General features: G+C 44.4%; 1 protein-coding gene across 1 annotated transcript in view; it reads right to left on the reverse strand.

Annotated features, from left to right (window-relative positions):
* Positions 1-26,068, reverse strand: part of LOC136443654 (uncharacterized) — a 71,507-nt gene that overhangs the window by 16,880 nt on the left and 28,559 nt on the right. The window contains exon 2 of the mRNA XM_066440971.1: positions 170-333. Coding sequence (XP_066297068.1) covers positions 170-333 — 164 coding nt within the window. The remainder of the gene's footprint in view (positions 1-169; positions 334-26,068) is intronic.

Consider the following 26,068-nt stretch of genomic DNA (forward strand, 5'->3'; position numbering starts at 1 on the left):
GCTACACGCACGCAATGCTGTCTTCTTCTGGGGAATACCCTATCCCGTTTAAACCCGGGCGCAGCACACAGAGCATGTTTCTGTATCCCTTATATAACCGGGGCTGGCAGCTTAAGGGTAGGACATGTAATGATGCAGCCTGAGGACGAGAGAATGTGAGACAACTTACTGGATTTGCTCCTCTACAGATGTCACGTTGTTGAGGAGTTTTTCGCGGTGCTCCCTGACGTGCTCATGCAGGTTGTCCGCACTCTGAAACTGCCAAGGCGAATCATCCGGGACGCTGGACCATTTGGTGAGAGCTGCAATGGCTTCATCTGTCGCACTGTACGTCTGTAAACGATAAGGCAGATAAAAACGTTAGATTTTCCCGTTTGATGTATCGATATTTAGAGTGCGGACATTGTGGCGTTCTAATATACGGGCAGACGTTACAGCGGACTCTCTCCATTGGAGACAAGCATAAGAAGCACTAAAAGGAGACCTCGCCAAGTAAGGCGGAGCGTCCATGTAAGACATCACGAAATCGCCGGCGAATGCACCCGGATACACGGCGACATGATGAACTGCGTGCCGATTAACGGCGCTACGAACGTCCCTTGCGCGCACGTAAATTTCTTGCCCGACTTGTGTGGGTCCACATCACGAAATCGCCGTCGAATGCACCCGGATACACGGCGACATGCCGAACTGCGTGCCGATTAACGGCGCTACGAACGTCCCTTGCTCGCACGTAAATGTTGCCCGACTTGTGTGGGTCCACATCACGAAATCGCCGGCGAATGCACCCAGACACACGGCGACATGCCGACCTGCGTGCGGAACATACACGAGCGAAGGAATGGGCAGCGCTCTACAGAGGCCCGTGGTATCTGTAGTTGTACAAGTGGTTTCAATATTAAGACAGGCGACAGAAAAGGCATCGCTCTTCTAAGGCTTGTGGTATAAGTGGTGCACGGTGGTATAGGTGGTTTTCATAATGAGACGAGCGAAGGAATAGGCAGCGCTCTTCTAAGGCTTGTGGTATAAGTGGTACACGGTGGTATAGGTGGCTTTCATACTGAGACGAGCGAAGGGATAGGCAGCGCTATTCTAAGGCTTGTGGTATAAGTGGTACACGGTGGTATAGGTGGTTTTCATACTGAGAAGAGAGAAGGAATAGGCAGCGCTACTCTAAGGCTTGTGGTATAAGTGGTACACGGTGGTATAGGTGGTTTTCATACTGAGACGAGCGAAGGAATAGGCAGCGCTCTTCTAAGGCTTGTGGTATAAGTGGTATAGGCGGAATAGGTGGCTTTCATACTGAGACGAGCGAAGGGATAGGCAGCGCTATTCTAAGGCTTGTGGTATAAGTGGTACACGGTGGTATAGGTGGTTTTCATACTGAGAAGAGAGAAGGAATAGGCAGCGCTCTTCTAAGGCTTGTGGTATAAGTGGTACACGGTGGTATAGGTGGTTTTCATACTGAGACGAGCGAAGGAATAGGCAGCGCTCTTCTAAGGCTTGTGGTATAAGTGGTACACGGTGGTATAGGTGGTTTTCATACTGAGACAAGCAAAGGGATAGGCAGCGCTCTTCTAAGGCTTGTGGTATAAGTGGTACACGGTGGTATAGGTGGTTTTCATACTGAGACGAGCGAAGGAATAGGCAGCGCTATTCTAAGGCTTGTGGTATAAGTGGTACACGGTGGTATAGGTGGTTTTCATACTGAGAAGAGAGAAGGAATAGGCAGCGCTACTCTAAGGCTTGTGGTATAAGTGGTACACGGTGGTATAGGTGGTTTTCATACTGAGACGAGCAAAGGAATAGGCAGCGCTCTTCTAAGGCTTGTGGTATAAGTGGTCCACGGTGGTATAGGTGGTTTTCATACTGAGACGAGCGAAGGAATTGGCAGCGCTCTTCTAAGGCTTGTGGTATAAGTGGTACACGGTGGTATAGGTGGTTTTCATACTGAGAAGAGAGAAGGAATAGGCAGCGCTCTTCTAAGGCTTGTGGTATAAGTGGTGCACGGTGGTATAGGTGGTTTTCATAATGAGACGAGCGAAGGAATAGGCAGCGCTCTTCTAAGGCTTGTGGTATAAGTGGTACACGGTGGTATAGGTGGCTTTCATACTGAGACGAGCGAAGGGATAGGCAGCGCTATTCTAAGGCTTGTGGTATAAGTGGTACACGGTGGTATAGGTGGTTTTCATACTGAGAAGAGAGAAGGAATAGGCAGCGCTACTCTAAGGCTTGTGGTATAAGTGGTACACGGTGGTATAGGTGGTTTTCATACTGAGACGAGCGAAGGAATAGGCAGCGCTCTTCTAAGGCTTGTGGTATAAGTGGTATAGGCGGAATAGGTGGCTTTCATACTGAGACGAGCGAAGGGATAGGCAGCGCTATTCTAAGGCTTGTGGTATAAGTGGTACACGGTGGTATAGGTGGTTTTCATACTGAGAAGAGAGAAGGAATAGGCAGCGCTCTTCTAAGGCTTGTGGTATAAGTGGTACACGGTGGTATAGGTGGTTTTCATACTGAGACGAGCGAAGGAATAGGCAGCGCTCTTCTAAGGCTTGTGGTATAAGTGGTACACGGTGGTATAGGTGGTTTTCATACTGAGACAAGCAAAGGGATAGGCAGCGCTCTTCTAAGGCTTGTGGTATAAGTGGTACACGGTGGTATAGGTGGTTTTCATACTGAGACGAGCGAAGGATTAGGCAGCGCTATTCTAAGGCTTGTGGTATAAGTGGTACACGGTGGTATAGGTGGTTTTCATACTGAGAAGAGAGAAGGAATAGGCAGCGCTACTCTAAGGCTTGTGGTATAAGTGGTACACGGTGGTATAGGTGGTTTTCATACTGAGACGAGCAAAGGAATAGGCAGCGCTCTTCTAAGGCTTGTGGTATAAGTGGTCCACGGTGGTATAGGTGGTTTTCATACTGAGACGAGCGAAGGAATTGGCAGCGCTCTTCTAAGGCTTGTGGTATAAGTGGTACACGGTGGTATAGGTGGTTTTCATACTGAGAAGAGAGAAGGAATAGGCAGCGCTACTCCAAGGCTTGTGGTATAAGTGGTCCACGGTGGTATAGGCGGTTTTCATACTGAGACGAGCGAAGGAATAGGCATCGCTACTCTAAGGCTTGTGGTATAAGTGGTACACGGTGGTATAGGTGGTTTTCATACTGAAACGAGCAAAGGAATAGGCAGCGCTCTTCTAAGGCTTGTGGTATAAGTGGTACACGGTGGTATAGGTGGTTTTCATACTAAGACGAGCGAAGGGATAGGCAGCGCTCTTCTAAGGCTTGTGGTATAAGTGGTACACGGTGGTATAGGTGGTTTTCATACTGAGAAGAGAGAAGGAATAGGCAGCGCTACTCCAAGGCTTGTGGTGTAAGTGGTACACGGTGGTATAGGTGGTTTTCATACTGAGACGAGCGAAGGAATAGGCAGTGCTCTTCTAAGGCTTGTGGTATAAGTGGTACACGGTGGTATAGGTGGTTTTCATACTGAGACGAGCAAAGGAATAGGCAGCGCTCTTCTAAGGCTTGTGGTATAAGTGGTCCACGGTGGTATAGGTGGTTTTCATACTGAGACGAGCGAAGGAATAGGCAGCGCTCCACTTAGGCTTGTGGTATAAGTGGTTCACGGTGGTATAGGTGGTTTTCATACTGAGACGAGCGAAGGAATAGGCAGCGCTCTTGTGAGGCCCAAGGCACCGTATAGGTGGCCAATCCATCTACGGGGCAGACGGAGCTATCTTCCGCCCGGGTCTACTTTGGCACCCGGTGGTATAGGTGGTTTTCATACTGAGACGAGCGAAGGAATAGGCAGCGCTATTCTAAGGCTTGTGGTATAAGTGGTACACGGTGGTATAGGTGGTTTTTTATACTGAGAAGAGAGAAGGAATAGGCAGCGCTATTCTAAGGCTTGTGGTATAAGTGGTCCACGGTGGTATAGGTGGTTTTCATACTGAGACGAGCGAAGGAATAGGCATCGCTACTCTAAGGCTTGTGGTATAAGTGGTACACGGTGGTATAGGTGGTTTTCATACTGAGACGAGCGAAGGAATAGGCAGCGCTATTCTAAGGCTTGTGGTATAAGTGGTCCACGGTGGTATAGGTGGTTTTCATACTGAGACGAGAGAAGGAATAGGCAGCGCTACTCCAAGGCTTGTGGTATAAGTGGTCCACGGTGGTATAGGTGGTTTTCATACTGAGACGAGAGAAGGAATAGGCAGCGCTACTCCAAGGCTTGTGGTATAAGTGGTCCACGGTGGTATAGGTGGTTTTCATACTGAGACGAGCGAAGGAATAGGCAGCGCTACTCTACGACTTGTGGTATAAGTGGTCCACGGTGGTATAGGTGGTTCTCATACTGAGACGAGCGAAGGAATAGGCAGCGCTACTCTACGACTTGTGGTATAAGTGGTCCACGGTGGTATAGGTGGTTTTCATACTGAGACGAGCTAAGGAATAGGCAGCGCTCTTGTGATGCCCAAGGCACCGTATAGGTGGCCAATCCTTCTACGGGGCATCGCTGGCAAAATTGTCTTGGGGTGAGGGAGATCCCTGGTACACCGGGTAATTGGTAATAAGGTCTAATCAATATTGGCCGCGTTCGTTCAAGATTAATCCAGACTGATTTGTTTTGAAAATGATCACTCTAAACCGATTTCAAATCGGCTCAAGTTCGTTTTAGAAATTTGATCATATCCGGATTGAATCCGACTTGGTCGGGGGTTTATCTGAATCATTTATGATTTACACCTAATCCTGAAATTATTTGTGGTCACGGAGAATTAAAGTCAAATCGATGTAAAGCTGATTTAAGCCTGGGTGCAAGATTGGAACATTAACACGAAGTCGAATCAAACTGAAACCACCTGGACCATAGGTTTATGTGTGAAAGTTCTTTTTCACGTTTTTACGGAGGTAATACGGTGGGTCATACAGAAAGACTTCTGACTACAGCCACGTAACATTTTGCATGTTGTATGTCATCCATATAATAAAATCAATATAGCGTTGCTGTAGAATTTACAGATTGATAACACAGTATTGACATAAGAAGAGTGACAAAATGAAGCGCTATCCACGGTTCTGCGTTTGAATGATAAATAGATCAGCACGAAATCATAGGCTCAAATTTATAGACGTTGTGTTAAACCACAGGACTTTCGATCAATGTGAAGAAAACGGGGAAGAAAATAAGTAGGATCTATGAGAATACCTTAAACACAAACTACTAGAATCATATATTGAAAGTTGCGAAAAAAAACATTTGTAAAATACTGACACCGAGTATAAAATAGCATTCCACTCCATAAGCGGGCAGCATTTTCTTAAAGATTATATTTGTCGGGATACAAATGCATCCGATTTTTACCTCGGCTGTAATTGGACTATAGTCCTTTTTCTGAATATACCCTCATTTCCAACATAACACCGGGCGCAATTTCTCGCAAACAATAGACGGGGTAAGCTTACCGAAAGCAGTCAAGTGACTACCACACATTCGGGAAGGTACACAAAACGAGAGAAGGCTCTCGCGTCTTGGAATACAGAGCTTTGGTACTTTTCTAAGAAACATTGAACTCCTGCATTGTTCGAAGGGTCCTCCAGGGAATTCAAGAAGCCGATTGCCATAATGTTAACTAAATTAAAGCAGAGGTGAATAGTCTCTGATGAATTATGATGCACGCCGCCCCTCGAATGTAATGCTCCTTTAAATCTGTTTAGGGATAATGAAACTCGCCTCCTGTTGTCACATTCATTTCACGAGATTAAAGCAATAACAGATTTTTTCCTGTTTCTCGTTCCATTCTCCTACGCAGAGCTGCGTCATGAATCGCCGTGGATTCACCAATATGCATAAATTGTATATAAACAACGATCGTCACCTCACAGTGGTAAATGGATAGCTGTAATTTGTGAAAAAACGTGGATTTTGATATTCATCATGCGGCGAGCAATCGTTCCCGGCCATAGGTTTTGCGATTTAGAACATTCAAATGACGGATTTTGAACCCAGGGGCCAGAACTATAAATCAATTCAGGGAGTGTTTCGCACTGTGGCCTTGCTGCACTTGAGGCAGTGAATAGACCCCCAAAACTACATACTTATAAACACATAAAAATCACAGACTGTCTCAAGCTGGGAACATGACAGGAGAAGATTAGCATAATAATGGTGAACGAGATTTAAATCTTTTTTTCTACTGCTTTTCATTTGCTCGTCAAGGTATAGCGACCTCCTATAACACCGGGTCCCAATTTCGAACCAGGCGGAAGAGATCTCCGTCTGCCCCGAAGAAGGATAGGCCATCTATACGGTGCCACTGACCCTAGTAGATCGCTGCCTTTTCCCTAGCTCGTTTCATTGTAGAAACCACATGTCACGGCCACTCTATACCACTTGTGCCAAAAGCCATAGAAAAGCGCTGAATTTTCATTCGCTCGTCAAAGTTTAGTAACCTCCTTTACCACCGGGTGTCAATTTCGAACCAGGCGGAAGAGATCTCCGTCTGCCCCGAAGAAGGATTGACCACCTATACGGTGCCACAGGCCTTACTAGTAAAGCTCTGTCATTTTCTCAGAATCTCAGCTCGTTTCATTGTAGAAACCACATGTCACGGCCACTCTATACCACTTGTGTCACAAGCCTTAGAGAAGCGCAGCCTTTTCATTCGCTCGTCAAGGTATAGTGACCTCCTCTACCACCGGGTCCCAATTTCGAACCAGGCGGAAGAGATCTCCGTCTGCCCCGAAGAAGGATAGGCCATCTATACGGTGCCACTGACCCTATATAGCTAGTAGATCGCTGCCTTTTCCTTAGCTCGTTTCATTGTAGAAACCACACGTCACGGCCACTCTATACCACTTGTGCCACAAGCCTTAGAAAAGCGCTGCCTTTTCATTCACTCGTCAAAGTTTAATGACCACCTTTACCACCGGGTCCCAATTTCGAACCAGGCGGAAGAGATCTCCGTCTGCCCCGAAAAGGATAGGCCATCTATACGGTGCCACTGACCCTAGTAGGTCGCTGCCTTTTTCTTAGCTCGTTTCATTATAGAAACCACATGTCACGGCCACTCTATACCACTTGTGCCACAAGCCTTAGAAAAGCGCTGCCTTTTCATTCTCTCGTATAGTGACCTCCTCTACCACCGGGTGCCAAATTCGACCTAAGCGGAAGAGATCTCCGTCTGCCCCGAAGAAGGATTGACCACCTATGCGGTGCCATGGGCCTTAGTAGAGCGCTGCCTTTTCCTTCGCTTCCAGGTCGATTCCGTATAGTAATAATAATAATAATAATATCAGGTGTATTTGCAGCCAGTGCCACAGGCAGGTACCCAATGTGTAGGGTAATGAGGCTGTTTAACGTGTTCGAGGCACCTCCTCGAACACGGGACCCCCGTTTTACGTCCCTCCCGGAAGACGATTTCGTGGAAAGCTTCGTGATAGTAATCAATATCACTTTACCACGAACCTCAGAAGAGCGCTGCCGTTTCTTTAGCTCGTCTCAGTATAAAAACAACCTATACCACCGTGTACCACTTATGCCACAAGCCTTAGAGTAGCGCTGCCTATTCCTTCGCTCGTCTCAGTATGAAAATCACCTATACCACCGTGTACCACTTATACCACAAGCCTTCGAGAGTAGCGCTGCCTATTCCTTCGCTCGTCTCAGTATGAAGACCACCTATACCACCGTGTACCAATTATACCACAAGCCTTAGAGTAGCGATGCCTATTCCTTCGCTCGTCTCAGTATAAAAACCACCTATACCACCGTGTACCACTTATACCACAAGCCTAAGTGGAGCGCTGCCTATTCCTTCGCTCGTCTCAGTATGAAAACCACCTATACCACCGTGTACCACTTATACCACAAGCCTTCGAGAGTAGCGCTGCCTATTCCTTCGCTCGTCTCAGTATGAAAACCACCTATACCACCGTGTACCACTTATACCACAAGCCTTGGAAGAGCGCTGCCTATTCCTTCGCTCGTCTCAGTATGAAAACCACCTATACCACCGTGTACCACTTATACCACAAGCCTTCGAGAGTAGCGCTGCCTATTCCTTCGCTCGTCTCAGTATGAGAACCACCTATACCACCGTGTACCACTTATACCACAAGCCTTAGAGTAGCGCTGCCTATTCCTTCGCTCGTCTCAGTATGAAAACCACCTAAACCACCGTGTGCCACTTATACCACAAGCCTTAGAAGAGCGCTGCCTATTCCTTCACTCGTCTCAGTATGAGAACCACCTATACCACCGTGTACCACTTATACCACAAGCCTTAGAAGAGCGCTGCCTATTCCTTCGCTCGTCTCAGTATGAAAACCACCTATACCACCGTGGACCACTTATACCACAAGCCTTAGAAGAGCGCTGCCTATTCCTTCGCTCGTCTCAGTATGAAAACCACCTATACCACCGGGTGCCAAAGTAGACCCGGGCGGATAATAGCTCCGTCTGCCCCGTAGAAGGATTGGTCACCTATACGGTGCCTAGGGCCTCACAAGAGCGCTACCCATTCCTTAGCTCTTCTCAGTATGAAAACCACCTATACCACCGTGTACCACTTATACCACAAGCTTTAGAGTAGCGCTGCCTATTCCTTCGCTCGTCTCAGTATGAAAACCACCTATACCACCGTGGACCACTTATACCACAAGCCTTGGAAGAGTGATGCTTATTCCTTCGCTCGTCTCAGTATGAGAACCACCTATACCACCGTGTACCACTTATACCACAAGCCTTAGAGTAGCGCTGCCTATTCCTTCGCTCGTCTCAGTATGAGAACCACCTATACCACCGTGTACCACTTATACCACAAGCCTTGGAAGAGTGATGCTTATTCCTTCGCTCGTCTCAGTATGAGAACCACCTATACCACCGTGTACCACTTATACCACAAGCCTTAGAAGAGCGCTGCCTATTCCTTCGCTCGTCTCAGTATGAGAACCACCTATACCACCGTGTACCACTTATACCACAAGCCTTAGAGTAGCGATGCATGTTCCTTCGCTCTTCTCAGTATGAGAACCACCTATACCACCGGGTGCCAAAGTAGACCCAGGCGGACGATAGCTCCGTCTGCCCCGTAGATGGGTTGGCCACCTATGCGGTGCCTAGGGCCTCACAAGAGCGCTACCCATTCTTTAGCCCGTCTCAGTACAAAAACCACCTGTACCACCGTGTACCACTTATACCATAAACCTTAGAGTAGCGGTGCCTATTCCTTCGCTCGTCTAAGTATAGCGACCTCCTCTACCACAACTTTCGTTCGTTTCAACATAAAATCACCTGTACCACTGCCTACCACTTATACCACGGGCCTCAGAAGAGCCCTCCCTTTAGTTTCGCTCGTCTCAGTATAATAAAAACCGTGTACCACCGTATACCACTTGTGCCACGGGCGTCAGAACAGCCCTTCCTTTTCCTTAACTCGTTTTAATATTAAAACCACTTGTACCACCGCGTACCACTAGTACCACGGGCCTCACAAGGGCGCTGTCTTTTCTTTCGCATGTCTCAATCTAAAAACCACCTGTACCACCGTATACCACTTGTGCCACAAGCCTCAGAAGAGCGCTGCCTTTTCTTTCGCTCGTCTATAATCCGCACGCAAGTCGGCATGTCGCCGTGTGTTTGGGTGCATCCGCCCGCGATTTCGTGATGTCGACCCACACAAGTCGGGAAGCATTTACGTGCGAGCAAGGGACGTTCGTAGCGCCGGTAATCAGCACGCAGGTCGGCATGTCGCCGTGTGTCTGGGTGCATTCGCCCGCGATTTCGTGAGGTCGACCCACACACGTCGGGCAACATTTACGTGCGAGCAAGGGACGTGTCGCCGTGTATCCGGGTGCATTCGACGGCGATTTCGTGATGTGGACCCACACAAGTCGGGCAAGAAATTTACGTGCGCGCAAGGGACGTTCGTAGCGCCGTTAATCGGCACGCAGTTCATCATGTCGCCGTGTATCCGGGTGCATTCGCCGGCGATTTCGTGATGTCTTACATGGACGCTCCGCCGTAAAGGACTTACCCAAAGTTCAATCTCAACAAGATTGGCAACATAAAAAGACGTTGCCATGGCGACGGTGGTCTCTGATAATGTTTTCATTTTTAGTCCACATGCAGATAAGGACCTCACTTGCATATTAAATTATGCAGTTGGCCACCTTCTCTACGCAATTAACACAAGTTGTCCAATGCATGAAAGTCTTGTCTTCACGAAAAATAATATGGTATACTATTTCCTCATAAATTATGTAAATGAGGCCCTCATCTGCAAGATTTATGTCTAATAATGGCCACATATACGAGTCTAGATGAAGCCACAGTTGAAAAACAAGACAGCTTCACTTGGTTTTCTGACAAGTCGTTCTACATGTACCTGAAGCAAGAAGTGTTCTTGGCTTTCGGATCTCAAACGTCGCTGTAAACACAAATATGAATTTATATGTAGGACGGTGCCACTCTATGAAACCCGGAGACTTAGTATACCGTGGAGCCGGTAGATAGGGTTGATGTACAGACATAATCCTCAGCCAGTTAAAGGACTGAGAATGACGTCCGTCTTGCCCACGCATCACAAACAGCGATTCACAACCGCTACAAATCTGTTTGGCCCCCGCGCTTTACCTTCGCCCCCAATGGCACTGCTTCAAGTCAAGAATAAAATCGTGTAAAAGGTGACAATAACGCAAACGGTTGCGCCACGAAAAGCCGGTACTCTGGAATACATTTTTGACGACCTTTCTGCCGAGTGACGTTGTGCAAATCCTCACAATCTGGAGATGACCTTAAATCCGCGCGTGCTGAGGGGGGAGGGTATTTTCTTCGCGTTGTAGCTGTCATATATACATAACATAACAGGTCAATGCCTGGGGCACATGTGTTAGATGGAGACAGTTTATCGCTATGGTGTGTAAGTTTCATCATGTGACGGCAGGCAAGGTTTTCCGGATTTTCGGGTCTCCGTCAAGCTACTTAGGATTTTCGGTGGCACAATCGTCATTGTTACTTTCTGTTAAACACACTTTGTACACGGTTCTAGTTTCGACTATTAGAAGTGTCGGTCAACGGCGGCCACTAGGGGCAACGGAGAAGGGTGGGGGCCAGGCAGATTTGCCGCAGCGCTAAGAAGACTTAACCTCTACCAGGCCCGCGGATCGCTGGGAAAATGGTAGAAATTGTCGAAATGGAGTGAATATTGTATGCTAAGGGAGTCGGCTACGGAGAGAGGGTCCAATCTGCAATCCTGCAAGTGACACCCTGGCAAATATTCTCCCTATTGCCGACGTAGTTAGTCTCGTAGAGACTAAAGAAGACGGGAGGCGGCGCAAAGAGAATGTGCGGGTGGTAAAGAGCATTACAGGATCAGGAGGCAGAGTGGAAGGAGTTCATTGCAAGCGTTTAGGGGTTAGAAGAAATGCTTGCATGGGAAACCATTCGCATTATATGACTTACGGGATGTATATGGAGTGCCGAGAAGATGAAGCCATTTACAAATTTCCCCTTTATGGAGACTGGAATAGCATTTCCTATCCAATAGTTATAGATATCTAATTGATAGATGCTTAGAAGTAGACCATTGTTCGCTGACATCAAAATGTAGGGATAATTTTGTGAAGGAGAATTTTCTCGAGTTTACCTTTGCGCTTAAGATTGAGCTACAAAGATGACAATAAAACTACTTCTCGAACTAATGCAGCTACGAAGAAAAACATCTAATTGGCGGTCACCATTAGCATCTTTTCTAATGTATATTCTCATCTTTTCAAAAATTAAATAAAGAGCTTTGGCTTAATATAATGACTGCTGAGACTGGCATTTAATCGCACATCGACCACGTGAGAGGTTCCTGGTGTATGTACATGTAGCCTGGTCCCAGTCTCTAGGGGTCGGCTAAGGGGTGTTTTACCGGGCCCAGTCTGCTTTATTGATTCGTTTCTGTCAGCCTGTCTACTTAACTGCCATATAGAATTTCGCAGCCTGTCTACTTTAGCTGCCATAAAGAGTTCCGCGAGCTAATTCAATCCAAGACCGTAAACCCACCCCCGGGCGGACTAGCTGTCTGGGCGGGCGGGCATCACTTCCAGCGCCGTAGAGATATTGGGAAGCTCCCAATGGTATGGTTTACAGGCTGGGTGTACGTGATGTTCATCAAAATTTTGTTCTACTTGCGCATTCTACTGTCACGTACACCTTACTACTGTTTCTTAATTGCCTCCTGCGGCCAAACTCATATCACAGATTGTTAGGTTATTGCCAAAATAGTACGTGCGAGTCATGTTCATCAAAATTGGTTTCTTGAGCCTACGTGAGGGCACATCCCCCGTGAATGAGCAACACACTGACAGTCATCTTCGTCTTCGAAGGACAACCAAGAGCCTACGTGACAACTGTATTTTCACGTACACCACAAACGTGTCCATCAAAATTGGTTCCTAAATTTAGCCTACGTGGCCACTGTATTTACACGTACACCACAAACCAATTACTTAATTCCATCCTTAATTGCTCTCTCTAGGGTGCTTCTGTACACCGTGTAATACCCCCATTCCACTTGGACGGCGCTCTCACCGCGCTCTCACGGCGACCTCATTTTGGCCAGATCGCCGTGTGAGCGCCGACAGCGCGGCGAGAGCGCCATTGAGATCGCCGACAGCGCCGTAAGAGCGCCGACAGCGCGGCGAGAGCGCCATGCGCGCCGTCACCTCGGCGATGGTTTTGAACATGCTCAAAACCTTCGCCGTGAGAGCGCCGAGGATGGCGATCAAAAAACGAGCACCGAGAGAGCGCGGAGCGAGCGCGGTGAGCGCCGTGAGAGCGCGGTGAGCGCCGTGAGAGCGCCCAAGGTGGGATCAAAGGGCCGCAGCGAGCGCTCAAGGATCGCAGCGAGCGCTCTATGAGGATTGAATGGTCTTAACTGTAGTTCAAACAAATTTCATTCTTGACGTGGTGTATCTTGAATTTTTGGGAATTTTGCGGTCAAATCATAGTTTTGCTCGTGGGTAATGCAAATTGACGAATAACTACAAGTACTTGCTTCCATTCAAATTAAGTTCCCTCCAAGTTTTATTGTCAGTGGTTCAAAATGTGTTTCAAAATTCTGTGATTTACGTTTCTATTATAACGTATAATGATAAAATGTATTTATTGCAAACAGTTTACATGACAGACAACACAGAAAAAACAAGTTGAACATACATATATTACTTAAGACACACGCTGAGCGATTACTTAAGACACACACTGAGCGACCGTGCAGCGACTAAGATTGAATCTGTTTTCCCCTTGATTTTATCATTCAAATATGATGCAAGAGGTAAAGGTATGACTGAGACGACAACAAAGCACACAAAACGTAACAAAAATTCGTTCTTTATATCTGGAATTCGTTGAGTGATCTGTGAAATCTTTTAAAAGTTGCTGACATTTGACATTTTAGTCGCGCTGAGAGCGCGCAAGGGTCGCCGTAAGGATTCCACTTCAGCACGTTTTCCAAGAGTTCGGCGCTCTCACGGCGCTCTGGACCATTTTAGGTCGCCGTGAGAGCGCGGTGAGAGCGCCGTCCAAGTGGAATGGGGGTATAACATGCGGTCACATCGTGTCCCTAACACAATAACAATAACAGTGATAGCCATAGTGAATGTGTGTTGTTCGTGAGACGGTGATGTGAAGATTATACAAGACTTCATCCACACAGACACACAGACACAGACACACATGCACACGCACATATATACGCATATACATTTACATGTATGTGCATTGTGCAGACGATTTCATGCTCTCTTGTTTAAAGCTAACGAGTTAAAACGATCCTAACTAATAATTCACGATTGCAAATAGCATAGCTGTAATAACATCAGAGACCTACCGTTGTTCCATATTTTTCAATTGGAATATCATTACAGTATACCGTCCATGTATATATCTATGACGTTTCTGCCCACCTTGATCGTATGTCGTCTTTCTTAAAATCGTACTGGTGTTAGATCGGGGAAAACGCGTTCAAGCTAAGACCTGCAAATCTAACAGGTTTACTACTTATCGTTAAAATGAAGAAATTATATATGCACCCAACCATTTGAGTGCATCAGCCATCCTTAGTCAAAAGAAGTAACCATCAGAGAAGCTTCTTCAATTTCAATGGTATAATTCCCTACTTAGCACTTTGCTCAATGGTAAACGGGAATCATCTGTATTTACTGTAGTTACTTTTGAATTCTCAAGATTAATGGAGAAATCAAAGAGCTCCTTTGTCGTACCTGCCTGAGACGGTCGTAGACTCGCGGGTTGCTGTCCGACCCAACATACAGAACTGTCGTCCCTCTCTCCACCGCCAGCCTCACAGCGATCAGACCCATGTCCGTGCCCAGGGAGATTTCTCCAGACACGAGCTCAGCCGACTCCTTCTCTCTTTTCGTGTCGTGGACAATCAGACTACTCTGAACGAGCATGCCAAGAATCGGGACAGCCGCCAGGACAAGGAGGCTGAATATACTACAACATTTACCCTTTTTGGAAAGGGCTTCCCTGTCTTTAACCTGCATTATACTGGTAGCGTTGTCGTCTGCCGGGGCAAGCCGGTGATTGCGCATCGTGCATACTCATCCAGCATCAGCTCGTAATACCCGGTGTTACTGTTTCATAGAACGATTCCTCCCCTTTTACCATATGTGGAAGCCGGCATCAGGGGAGGTTGCCGACGGACCAATGAGCATCCATATAGAGCACCAGCCAATGAGCATCAGCCAGTGAGTGTGGACACTTTTCCCGCCGCTCAAAGATGGGAACACATACATTGATCTGTAAGAAGTGCCTAGAATTGGACGACACCTTCTGGAAAGGGCTTCCCTGTCTCTAACTCTCATTTTACTGAAAAATATGGAGATGTTGTCCACCGAGGCTAGCCGGTGGTCGCGCATTGTGCAAACTGATCCAGCTCCTTGCCCCAGGTGTTTTATAGAATCATCCGTCACATTTTACCATATTTGGAAGCAGGTGTCAGACCCCGAGGACGTTGCGGACTAATGAGCATCCATTCACCAGCAAAATTGAATGACCATTAGCCATATGTGTGGACATTTCACCGTCACTCAAAGATATATATATAATACTCGTGGGATAAAGTGGGATCATTCGTCTTCCACTGTCTCGGAAAAATAAGTCAAACCCAAATAAGATAGAATTTAGTGTTAGTATGTAGACAAGAATAGTCACATGCTATATTGTAACCCATTGTCTCTCCGTCCTTTCATGTTACATGTACTTGCAATTAGCCTACGGGAAAGAACTTGCATAAACTTATTATTATTATTATAGGAACACATTTCTGTACGACGTGCCGATGCTTGGACGACTGGTCTTACCTTGAGCCAAGTGTTGCAAAATTACATATATATACATATATATAAAGACAAGAAATTTCTCATGTAACGTTATAGGGATAGAATAGCACACTCGTATATGTTCAGCTTTGCACAAACATAATATACAGGATAAGACAAACTCACAGCACACATCCATTCTGCAGATGAGGTCTTTATCATAATAATAATAACTTTATTGCACAACAATTGTACAAGGTACAAAGTATGGCATTCACTGGTACATGGATAACATTCTATTAGGCTAATCAGTCTATGTTATACAATATTATGTAGTAGTATGGGATGACAATGGGATTTTACAATCATTGGATGAGTTTCTAAAGTCTAGGCATTCTTTGATATACTTCCCAATGTATACCATGGATGGGTTGTCACATGTCATCATGTACCTAAATTTGTTATTTAAGTCCATTGAGATTTGCACTCTTCCTCAGCTTCAGATATCACATGTTCTAAAGTCCTACCATGAAACGCAGCAGGTTTTTTAAAATTTTATTGTCATTTTTGTAGGTCATGCGGTGCATATGTAACATCAAATCATGTCAATCATCACCTAAGCTATCTACTTACATAAAGTAACAACGGTTCCTCAAACCTTGCTCGAGTGCTACCCTTCAAAGTCTGAAACGAAACAAGGGATTCAAGCCGACCTGACTTCTTCATGATCCTCGTATAAGATTATTAAGAGCTATGTAACTTCGAATAATCATGATCATAGATTGTAATAGTAAGAATTCTCTGGACCTTAAAAACATAATGCGAATCAGCAGAAAAAAATTATTGAGGGATTTTTTTTTCTGATGAAGAGATGAATTTGACACGTGTTCTGCTTGTGATGCGACGATAGGTAATAAGTGAAGAAATAGCACGGCGTTAGATCTGGCTGTATATCCGGGGCTTCGTTCTACAGAATGGCGTCCATACACGCAAGCATGGACTATGATTATGATTATAATTGCACCCCTGGCCATTAGTAGATTGGCTCTTTTATGTTATATTGTTAGCATAGCAACAGATTTTATTTGCTAGTAGTGCTTGAAGTAAAGTATGTCAACGTTACTTGTATAACTGGGGCATCGTTCTACCGAGCGGCGTCCATACAACCGACCAAGCAAGGAAGAAAATGTTTGATAAATGCACCGCTGCCAGAAAATGGATTTTCTCTTTTATGTTATGTTGTTGAGAGTCAAGCTTAGCAACAGGTTTCATTTAACTGCTACTATAGTACTAGTGGTTTAAGTAAAGTTTACGTTTGTTAACGTTCATCATATTTTTCACATTCAGTTTGGAAAGCCAAACTCAAAATGGAAGAATGTGTTGCAAAGGGGTTGTCAGCAATGTCGGCTACGATAGTTAGAACGACTAGTTTTCATTGAGGTGATGCTTGGCATGTTTTTGCCAGTCACAGTGATGCAACCGTACAGCTAATAAGGTCAGAAAAAGTATGACGTGAGGTGTTGTTGTATAACTGGGGCATCGTTCTACCGAGCGGCGTCCATACAACCAAGTAAGCAAGGAAGAAAAAGTTTGAAAATTGCACCGCTGTCAGAAAATGGATTTTCTCTTTTATGTTATGTTGTTGAGAGTCAAGCTTAGCAACAGGTTTCATTGTGGCCACAATGTGACATCGTTAGAGGTGGTTACTAGCGCAGGTTTGACTGTACTTGGATTTTCTGAAAGCTTTTAACTACCGGCTTGAAGCTATATTTTCTAAATTGCCTTTCATCATCAAGTGGCCCTTCACGGGTCTTTGATGAGGGACCAAATCGAGTCTACTGTCACTGTTAGATCATTGCGGCAACAAAGTGACATCGTGCAGAGGTGGTTATTATTGAATGCAGGTTTCACTGTAATTGGATTTTCTGAAAGCTTTTAAGTACCCGCTTGAAACTATCTTGCTGAATGGCTTTCGTCCTCGGGTGGTGCACGAAATGGCCTCGTATCCCGGCGTATACGTACAGGGATTCCTCCGGAAATATTCCATATCCCGGTGCGGATTTAGCGTATCCGTAATAACTTACGGATACTTACGGATACGCTAAATCCGCACCGGGATATGGAATATTTCCGGAGGAATCCCTGTACGTATACGCCGGGATACGAGGCCATTTCGTGCAGTACAGGTTTCTGAGTGAACCAAATTTTCTCTGGCATATGGCTGTTACTGAATTATTCTATGATTTCAGTGTACACATAGAATAGCGAATACAAAGTAACAAGGATGGTGGAAAGAGGCTGTGCACATGCGAAAAATATTTAACGTAATCTGTTATCAAAACAGCTTGAAAAAATATAATTTCGCAATGTTGGCTACAATGTCCCAAGTTTTGATCGCATAAACCTTTAGATTTGATCGGTTCATAATCAATACATTTTGGGTTTGGAAGTTCTTTTAACATCAGCGTTACTAAATCTTCAGCTATACAGTAAACTTTTCTCAGCAATATGATACTATCGGTAAGGGTAAGATGGGAGGCTTAATGTTCTTCTATGCTTCTATGAGCATACCAAAATATCGCTCTAGCAAGGATGAAAGTACCGACTACTAGCTAACAGTTCATTGCTCTTTGTATGAACTGTTGGGAACGAAATTGAGTAAAACGCTGCTTTGGTGTCATTATCATTGTGCATGTTATTCCACTGGTGGCCGCGAGCAGGTAGATACATGTATTACACCGGTAATTTGCTTTAATATGAACTGTCCGGAAAACAAATTGAACTGATGATAAACATCCGGTAAAACGCTGCTTTGGTGACGTTGGTGTCATTATTGTGTCTGTTATTCCATTAGCAGCCACGGGCATAGATATTATACCGCTAATTTGTTTAATATGAACTGTCTGGAAAACAAATTGAACTAACGATAAACATCCGGTAAAACGCTGCTTTGGTGACGTTGGTGCCATTATGATTATTCCGATCTGTTATAACACCAGCAACCACAAGAAGGTAGATATTACACCAATGATTTGCCTTAGTATGAACTGTCGGGAACACAAATAGAACTCACGATGAAAGTCCAGGAAAACGTTGCTTTGGTGGCTTTTCTGTCAGTATGGCGTTTTTATTCTACTAGCGGCCACTGGCAGGTAACTGTTATTTCCGTAATTGGCCTTACTTTGAACATGCGGGACAACAACTAGAACTGAAGATTAACACCCTGTAAAACGCTGCTTTGGTGACTTTGGTCTCATTATTGTCTCTTTTATTTCACCAGCGGCATACATTTCTAAGTATTGTGTGACGCACAAACTTATCTGCTAAATACATTGCAAGTCACTTCGTTGTGTCTCCAGATACGTACACTGACACAACAGAACAATTTAGCTACCCTTGATAAGAAAAATTTAAAACCTTTCTTCCAAAGATGAAAGCTTTTGAAAAATTGTATAGAAGCTTAAGACCCCTGAATTACACATATATGACCAAGGCAACGACAACGAAAATTCAAGACCATAGCACGTCCAGGTAAAACAAAAGTTCTGCTGCAGTACCAAAATTACATACCAGGGGGCCCAAAATCTACCTTGACTTTTTTCTGACCAACACCTACCCACATACCAAATATTATAATAATCCATCCAGAGGTTCTTGAGTTAGGCTGACTAAAATAGTCCGGAAACACAAAAACACAGACACACACGCGCGCTCGCGCGCGCGCGAAACTATATCTCAATTTTTCATGGTGATAGAAAAAAGAAATTCAATTTCGTGATGCTTTAAGTGTGCAGACTTGCCACTTGTGCGTGTAATGTTGTTTTGTGGTATGATCTATAGCTAACACCTACCCAGTGTTGCTACCTCAAAATGGGTTGTAAGCTAAAATCCGTACTGAAGAGGAAACCTGATCGATCACGACAAAGTTTTTTTCCCGGCCGTATAGTTCAATGGGGTTCACTTGTTTTCCCTGTTACCTCCGAGAATGTGTGTTGTCTGCTCGTATATACGTATGTATGTACGTAATATACTATGTGTGTGTCTGTGTGTGTAATTAAAGTTACCTGTATATTTCCTTACCTCTCTCCTCCTAAACAATTCACTGAATGACCACCATACACGCCAATACCGCATTGTTCGCAGCGTACGTGTCAAGGGCGCCGCTAAGCTGAATGTAAAAGCATCACACTGTGGTAAATTTTACACGGGATATCTAGGAGCGACCTCTGGCAACCGTTGAAATAAATGCAGGAACTTAGCTGTAGCACCATTTTAGGTGTATATTGATTGGCTGATAAATGTCATATTGACCAACGTACAGTGTACACTAATGTCTGATGTGCGGGGACATAAATGATGTTATCCGTATATTCATTGTGAATTGACCACTGATTGGACAAAGCCAGTAGAAAAAACAACCAATCAGATGCACATGTTAGAAATGTTAGAATCCTTTTAAACTTGACATTGGACAATCAGCAGCCTATCAGTAGTCCGCTCAGGGGTACATACGGGAAAATTGCCACACATGTATCTCTGCAGATCAAACATTGTTTGTCGTTGATTGGTTAATATATTCTATTGGACCAATAAGCATCCACGCTACGAAAGCGATTTGTAATTGCAGTTCTACTTCATTCCGCTGAGCGCTAGTGGCATCCTTGAGCCGTGAAGATTCTAAAGAAAGGTGAAACTGGATGAACACCGTCTTTAAGAGAAACTAGAAAAGATTTGGAGAACTATTTTACCAACAGATCTTTCACTTTCGGAAGGGGTACAAATCTCCATCCTATTTTTTGAAACTAGAAAACGCGAAACAAATACAACGGTGTTTTATCTGTAAAAATGTTTCTATCAAAAGGCTGAGGGTGTGTTGATCGTTTGATTGTGCAATATAATATTGGGCGCCAGAGGGAGTCGTTTCATGGTCTGAAAATTTGCCGTGGTCAAATTATCCTAGGGTTTGATTTGGGGTCAGGTTGTCCTGTTTCAGCAGACGGTGTTACAAACTAGTTTCTAAGTTTGTTGTTTCAAGAGGCACGTCGTCATGTTTCAGAAGACGGTGTAACAGATCTTGACAGGCAAAACTGCCTTTTTTGTGACGAAAATTCAATTCGCGCAAGGATGTCACCCATAAAATCAAGTCAGTGTGGCTTAAGTGGGAGAAAACGTGGGGTTTTGTTGTTTGTTGGCGACTGGGATGCGAATGTGTGCTGGTACCGGGAAGATATGGTTCGTGATATCAGTTGAAACAGATTATTTCTTACATAGGAATAGAACTTCCTAACATCATCAATTTGCAACGTTCTAACGAAAATGATACATCAGATGCAATACACTACACTATAGCACAATGTTCAGCATAGTCATGGTGTTATGACTTGGTGTTTTCATTGGATAAAACAAGCATAGTGTAGGCGTACAATTGTACATCAAATCAAATAGTACATGCATATGATCCTGACAATCATTATGCTGTGCAGGCCCCTTTTCTGGCAGCTAGGTGGATTTTACTTTTCCAGAACACGACAACCTAAGGTTTCTTCAGACACGACCTCTCTGTTATCGTGAGTTCGTCAATACTTCACAAAAGGGGTTCACGTCGTGACCAACTATTCCTCAACGAAGACCAATTAAGAATGTAGAAAACCTCTCTAGCGAGCTCACAGACATTAACCCCGCCAGCAATGTTCTCCCGCCTTCTCACGAATTCTAAGTCGTGACGGGAAATAGTGGAAACCATATTCGTGTGAACGATGGCAGTGGCAGTGGCCTTTCATTGACCTAAGGACACCTGCACTGTTTTCTGAATGTCGCATCATGGCGCTTTTGTAGAGATTGACGGAGTAAAGAAGGGAACGCCAGTTCACATTCTAAAGGACCGTTCGCAAGCTAGCTTAGCTTTAAAAACTTCTTGCCATTACCAAATAGAAACAGTTTATAAAGAACGCAAGATTTCTTTGCTTGCAATTACTTATGCTTACTAAAGTAACTTCAGGTAACGTATACAGATTTGGTTAAGTTAAATAACTTATTCGATTCTATTTTTTCATGTTTCGGATCAATAGTTTTTATCCATTAAACATTTCTAGATCTACAGACAGTATGATCATGATATAAAATGTTGGAAATCTCTATCAAACGGGAAATATCTTGTGAATGAACTAACTTTCCTAAACTGGATAGGGTTGAAGTTTCAAACTGAAAAGCCAGGAGATAGCTTGAGTAGCTTGATTTTTTGTCCCTCCCGAAACTATCTCTCCCACGACGTGATCGTTTATTTCATACCAATCCCTTGAAATGAAAGCAGGGACCCTTACATATTCATACTGACAAAAACGCCACAGCGCGACATGAGTGTACATTGCAGCTATCCATAAGTCAATGAACTGTCATTGCCCGCGCCGCCCTTGTACCCCCGATAGAGACAAAGCTTCCCGCTGTTTCTCGGGACGATTCATTGTACCACAGAAGGGGAGCATCCTGACAGGATCGGGCGTTGCCGACAGAAAACGGGGCATGTGATAAAAAGGTCACAATCTTCTCCACCAACCTCTGCTTGGAGAGTAGAAGCGTTTCCAAACTCGTTACAAAAACAATTGCCTTGGAAATGGGACGTGTGACCAGTCATGAGTTGATTGCTTGATATACGTATTGCACACTATAAAAGATAAGAAGAAGAAATTATGCATGAACAGATACACACAACCGCCAGATATCTGTACAATGGGCATATTTAATCATGACATGCACGCAAGGCAAATTTAGTAGCAAAACTTTAAGAGGACCAATGCTACAGATGCTAGTTTTCTTTATGTAATATATGCTATATGCTCCGGTTGCTATAGCATATACTGTGCTTAATAATTAAATGCAGAGAAATGGGTTTTCGTTATACCGTATTTTCTGTAGATGACAGATATTTCCAATGCCTATACACATATGTGTGGCCTCTGTGGGAATTGACAGATAGTCATTTCGGTTTTAGAATCAAATCTCCAGTCCCTCTATTTCTTCCTGTTACTGACTTATTTTCATACGTTATAGAGAGACAAAGAACTTGGGGGACCATACGTTGATAAACACATTAAAAAAACACAAAGCATATTACAAAAAATTATATGCCCGATCGTTCAAAAATAAGCACGTGTCAAAACCCAAAGGGTGCCTCTTTGTATTTTCATTATAGCGTACTTCACTGAAAGATGATGATGCAAACAGGCAATAATTAGTGCTCCCATCATCTAAAACCTCGCCTCTATTGCGTACTTCTATTATCCGTTCTCCCAGGACAAGAGCCGTAGTACTAAAACCTTGTAGTAATTGGTCGGAAAAGTAGGACGTTGATGACGTCACCGAATTTTATTACGCCATAAGTAAGCGTCATGGCTTTCTTATCGCACGGAGATCGAGGTACGAGAATATTCCTTGATTCCCGATACGATGGGCTCTCATTGACTGAATGGGCAATTTCATTTCAGGTTCGGGTGGATGGGGCTGAGACGGTTACAAGTTAACACACATGTGAACACAGCAAGAACATGGAACACATAGAAAGGGGACTTTTTACCTTCATTTCAAGGTGACTTATTTGATATTCAGGCAATACTAAAGTTAAAAAGGTATCTCTATCAATTTGACAAAATCAATGTATGATTTATATGATATGTCCATATATCATAATTTATATGATTTTATGGAGGAAATGTAGCAAGGAAGAAGGTAGATGTATTCCGCTAATATCTTACATGTTCAGATACTCCAGAAGACATTGTTTTTGTGGCCATTGCATGTTTGGGCATTGCTCCATATGACTAAACGCAATAAAAACAGTTAGTTACGTATATTGACAGCCGGTTCGCTCAAGTTAGTACTTGTAGAAAAGATGAGGGAAATATCTTGCAATCGCTTGCAAATGTCGCACTTTCAAGTTGTAAGCCATTAGCATGATTAGTCTGGCGAGTAACTATAGGCGAGGGGGCGTTTCCTGTTTTCGGAGGAAATTTCTAATATCACTTGCGTAATATGCACGTGTGCATCAAATGAACGAAGGAGAAACAACAATGCGTCACTAGCTCATCTTATATTGCCAATTAGTATGTGACGTAACATAACGTAGGTACAAACATTTTAAACAATAACGTAGGAACAAAAGCAACGACGTTATAATTGTCATCACCGCATTTTCCTCTTGGTTAATTTTTAGAGCATCTAACCTTGTTGAAAATTAATCATAAAGATGACCCTAGAATAAGTACAAACGGATTGATATATCTATAAGCTGTATTTCTAACTATGGAAAGTATGACATGACAAACTAACTATTGCAGGCGCTTAAGTTATTTGCTGAAGCACATTCTCTATTAGTATATGATCTCCATCGTAACTTAATGTTTCCTCAAAATGTTTTGTTTTAAATAGTATTGCAGGCTGAAGTTATTTGCTAAATCATATATCTCCAATAGTATATGATCTCCATCGTAGTTTGATCTTTTCATCTGAACTTTCATCCGCGGGAATTTAGCGGCATCTTTTTTTAATCCAAAGTAAGATATTTTCCGACATGTAAACAAACGACAAAGGAACATTTTCGTCAGGCATTTTCTTTATATCATGTTTTTAAAAATCTATAGTATTTAGAATACATATCATTTAATACGTTTGTGAATATTAGGCATCCAGGTCTCATAAAAGAATAATAAAATTGAGTCTTTATCTCCTTATTGAAAAAACGTCGGATGGGCGTTTGAAACGTCTGAGATTAAAATTCAGTAATCCAGTAGTAAAGACTCAATTTTATTATTCTTTCATATCATTTAATAGCTTAAATATTGAAATCATAAGAAAGTCTTGCTATTTTCAGCAACCTGGACTCCTACGCGTTCTCATTTTAGAAGCAGTTGGATCCCCAAACGTCTACTTAGGTCCGCATGACAAACATGGCTGTACAAGCTCACGGGGAGAATACTGAACGGCGCATCGATCGATACCATGACGTCATGTTTGACGTCAGGGATCATGACTCCGTCGCCACGGCAACGAGGAGTCGTCCCGGTATTTGTGCCTGTCCTGAGATGACCCTGTTTTTTTCTCTCGATATCAGCACGTCTAGTCGATCAATCCTTGCCATCGCAGACTGGGGGCACGTCCTTGTGCTGCAGCGGGGTGGAACGGAGAGGATGAGGCGGGAAGCTCGGGTAGGGGCGGGACGCGCCCCGCTGTACGGGTGCGGAGACCTCGGGTAGGGGGGGGGGGGGGGGGGACGCACCCCGCTGTAACTGTGTGGAGAGCTCGGGTAGGGGCGGGACGCGCCCCGCTGTACCTGTGGGGAGAGCTCGGGTAGTGGCGGGACGCGCCCCGCTGTACCTGTGGGGAGAGCTCGGGTAGTGGCGGGACGCGCCCCGTTGTACCTGTATGGAGAGCTCGGGTAGGGATGGGACGCGCCCCACTGTACCTGTGCATCAGCATACCCGTTCTCTGCTCCAAGCTAGAGCCACAGTGCAATACAGACTCCATATCTGTACCTCTAAAACAAAACACCATAACCATGTATTTTATCCTTAGCGATCGGAAGAAATGAATTACAGGCCAATAGCTCTTTCTACATATGCGCACGATATACAATAAATAATCTCATAGGAAAGATATATCTCTAGCAAATAATCGATTGCAGGGCATGCTTTGGCACGCGTTTTTCCAACAGTAATTTTTTTCGACCGACAGTTTGACGTAAACGCTGCTGCATCAATTCTGCTAACATCAGGACCACTCCTATCCTAGAAACAAAGCCACCATATTGTTCTAGCATTTGTGTACAATGTATGTTCTAACTTAGGTATTTGTGAATTCCATACTACCTTCTTTAACCTTTACGTAAATGCATGGTTTTGTATTAAACGTGTCAAAACGAGTAAACAGCCGTTCTTAATTGGTTTATGTCAAGGACGAATAGTGTCGTCTGTACAATATATAATTCCACCAATCGGGGCCCCCAAGGGTGGCTGGTACATGATTGTCGCACGATTGTCATGGCGAAGGACAAAGATAATCACTTTGTTTACGCCTAGGATGTATACAGTCATGTTGGAAGGCCACTGCTTTGAGCCATCTGATTATTTTCCATCTCTATCTGATTTGCGCAAGCTCTGTGTCTGCAAAGTCAGTTGTAGTCGACGTTTTTTTCCTCCCCAGGCGACCCAGTTTTGCTACCATTGTGCCATTGACTTATGCTAATATCCTTCCTATCTGTCTCCCCAACTCTCCACGGACACCGCCTCAGTCGGTCGTCGTGACTGGCACTGCACTTTGAAAATCACGTGAGCCCTGAAATAACCGTGTTGACTTACAACACTCACTTCAGTAGCTTCTCCGCATGCGCCGTGTGAACAACGCCATGTGTTGTCCTTCCCCTCCGTGACTGCCACGTCATGCTTCCCCTTCCAGGTCACTCAAGTTCAAACTGAAGACACAAAAGCAGTCTCTAAATTGATGTCGCAAGTCTGCGTCAGAACGTGTAGTTAGGAAGGGCGAGGAAACCGCTAAAAGGATTGGGCAGAGCCGACAGACCGTGATTTACGTGGCTCCCGCTCTGATTGTCGTTTTTAGATGTTTGTTTAGCCTTGAAGTCTACGTCAAACCCCTAACCTTGACCTCCAAGAAGAGACATTAATTTCAGAAGCAGAAGAACCTGTTGTGCGCGTGCTCCCTTGCCGACGGAAAGCTTGTCGCACCTG

Source organism: Branchiostoma lanceolatum, chromosome 10 (genome assembly GCF_035083965.1).
Source record: "Branchiostoma lanceolatum isolate klBraLanc5 chromosome 10, klBraLanc5.hap2, whole genome shotgun sequence".
NCBI classification, from domain to species: domain Eukaryota; kingdom Metazoa; phylum Chordata; class Leptocardii; order Amphioxiformes; family Branchiostomatidae; genus Branchiostoma; species Branchiostoma lanceolatum.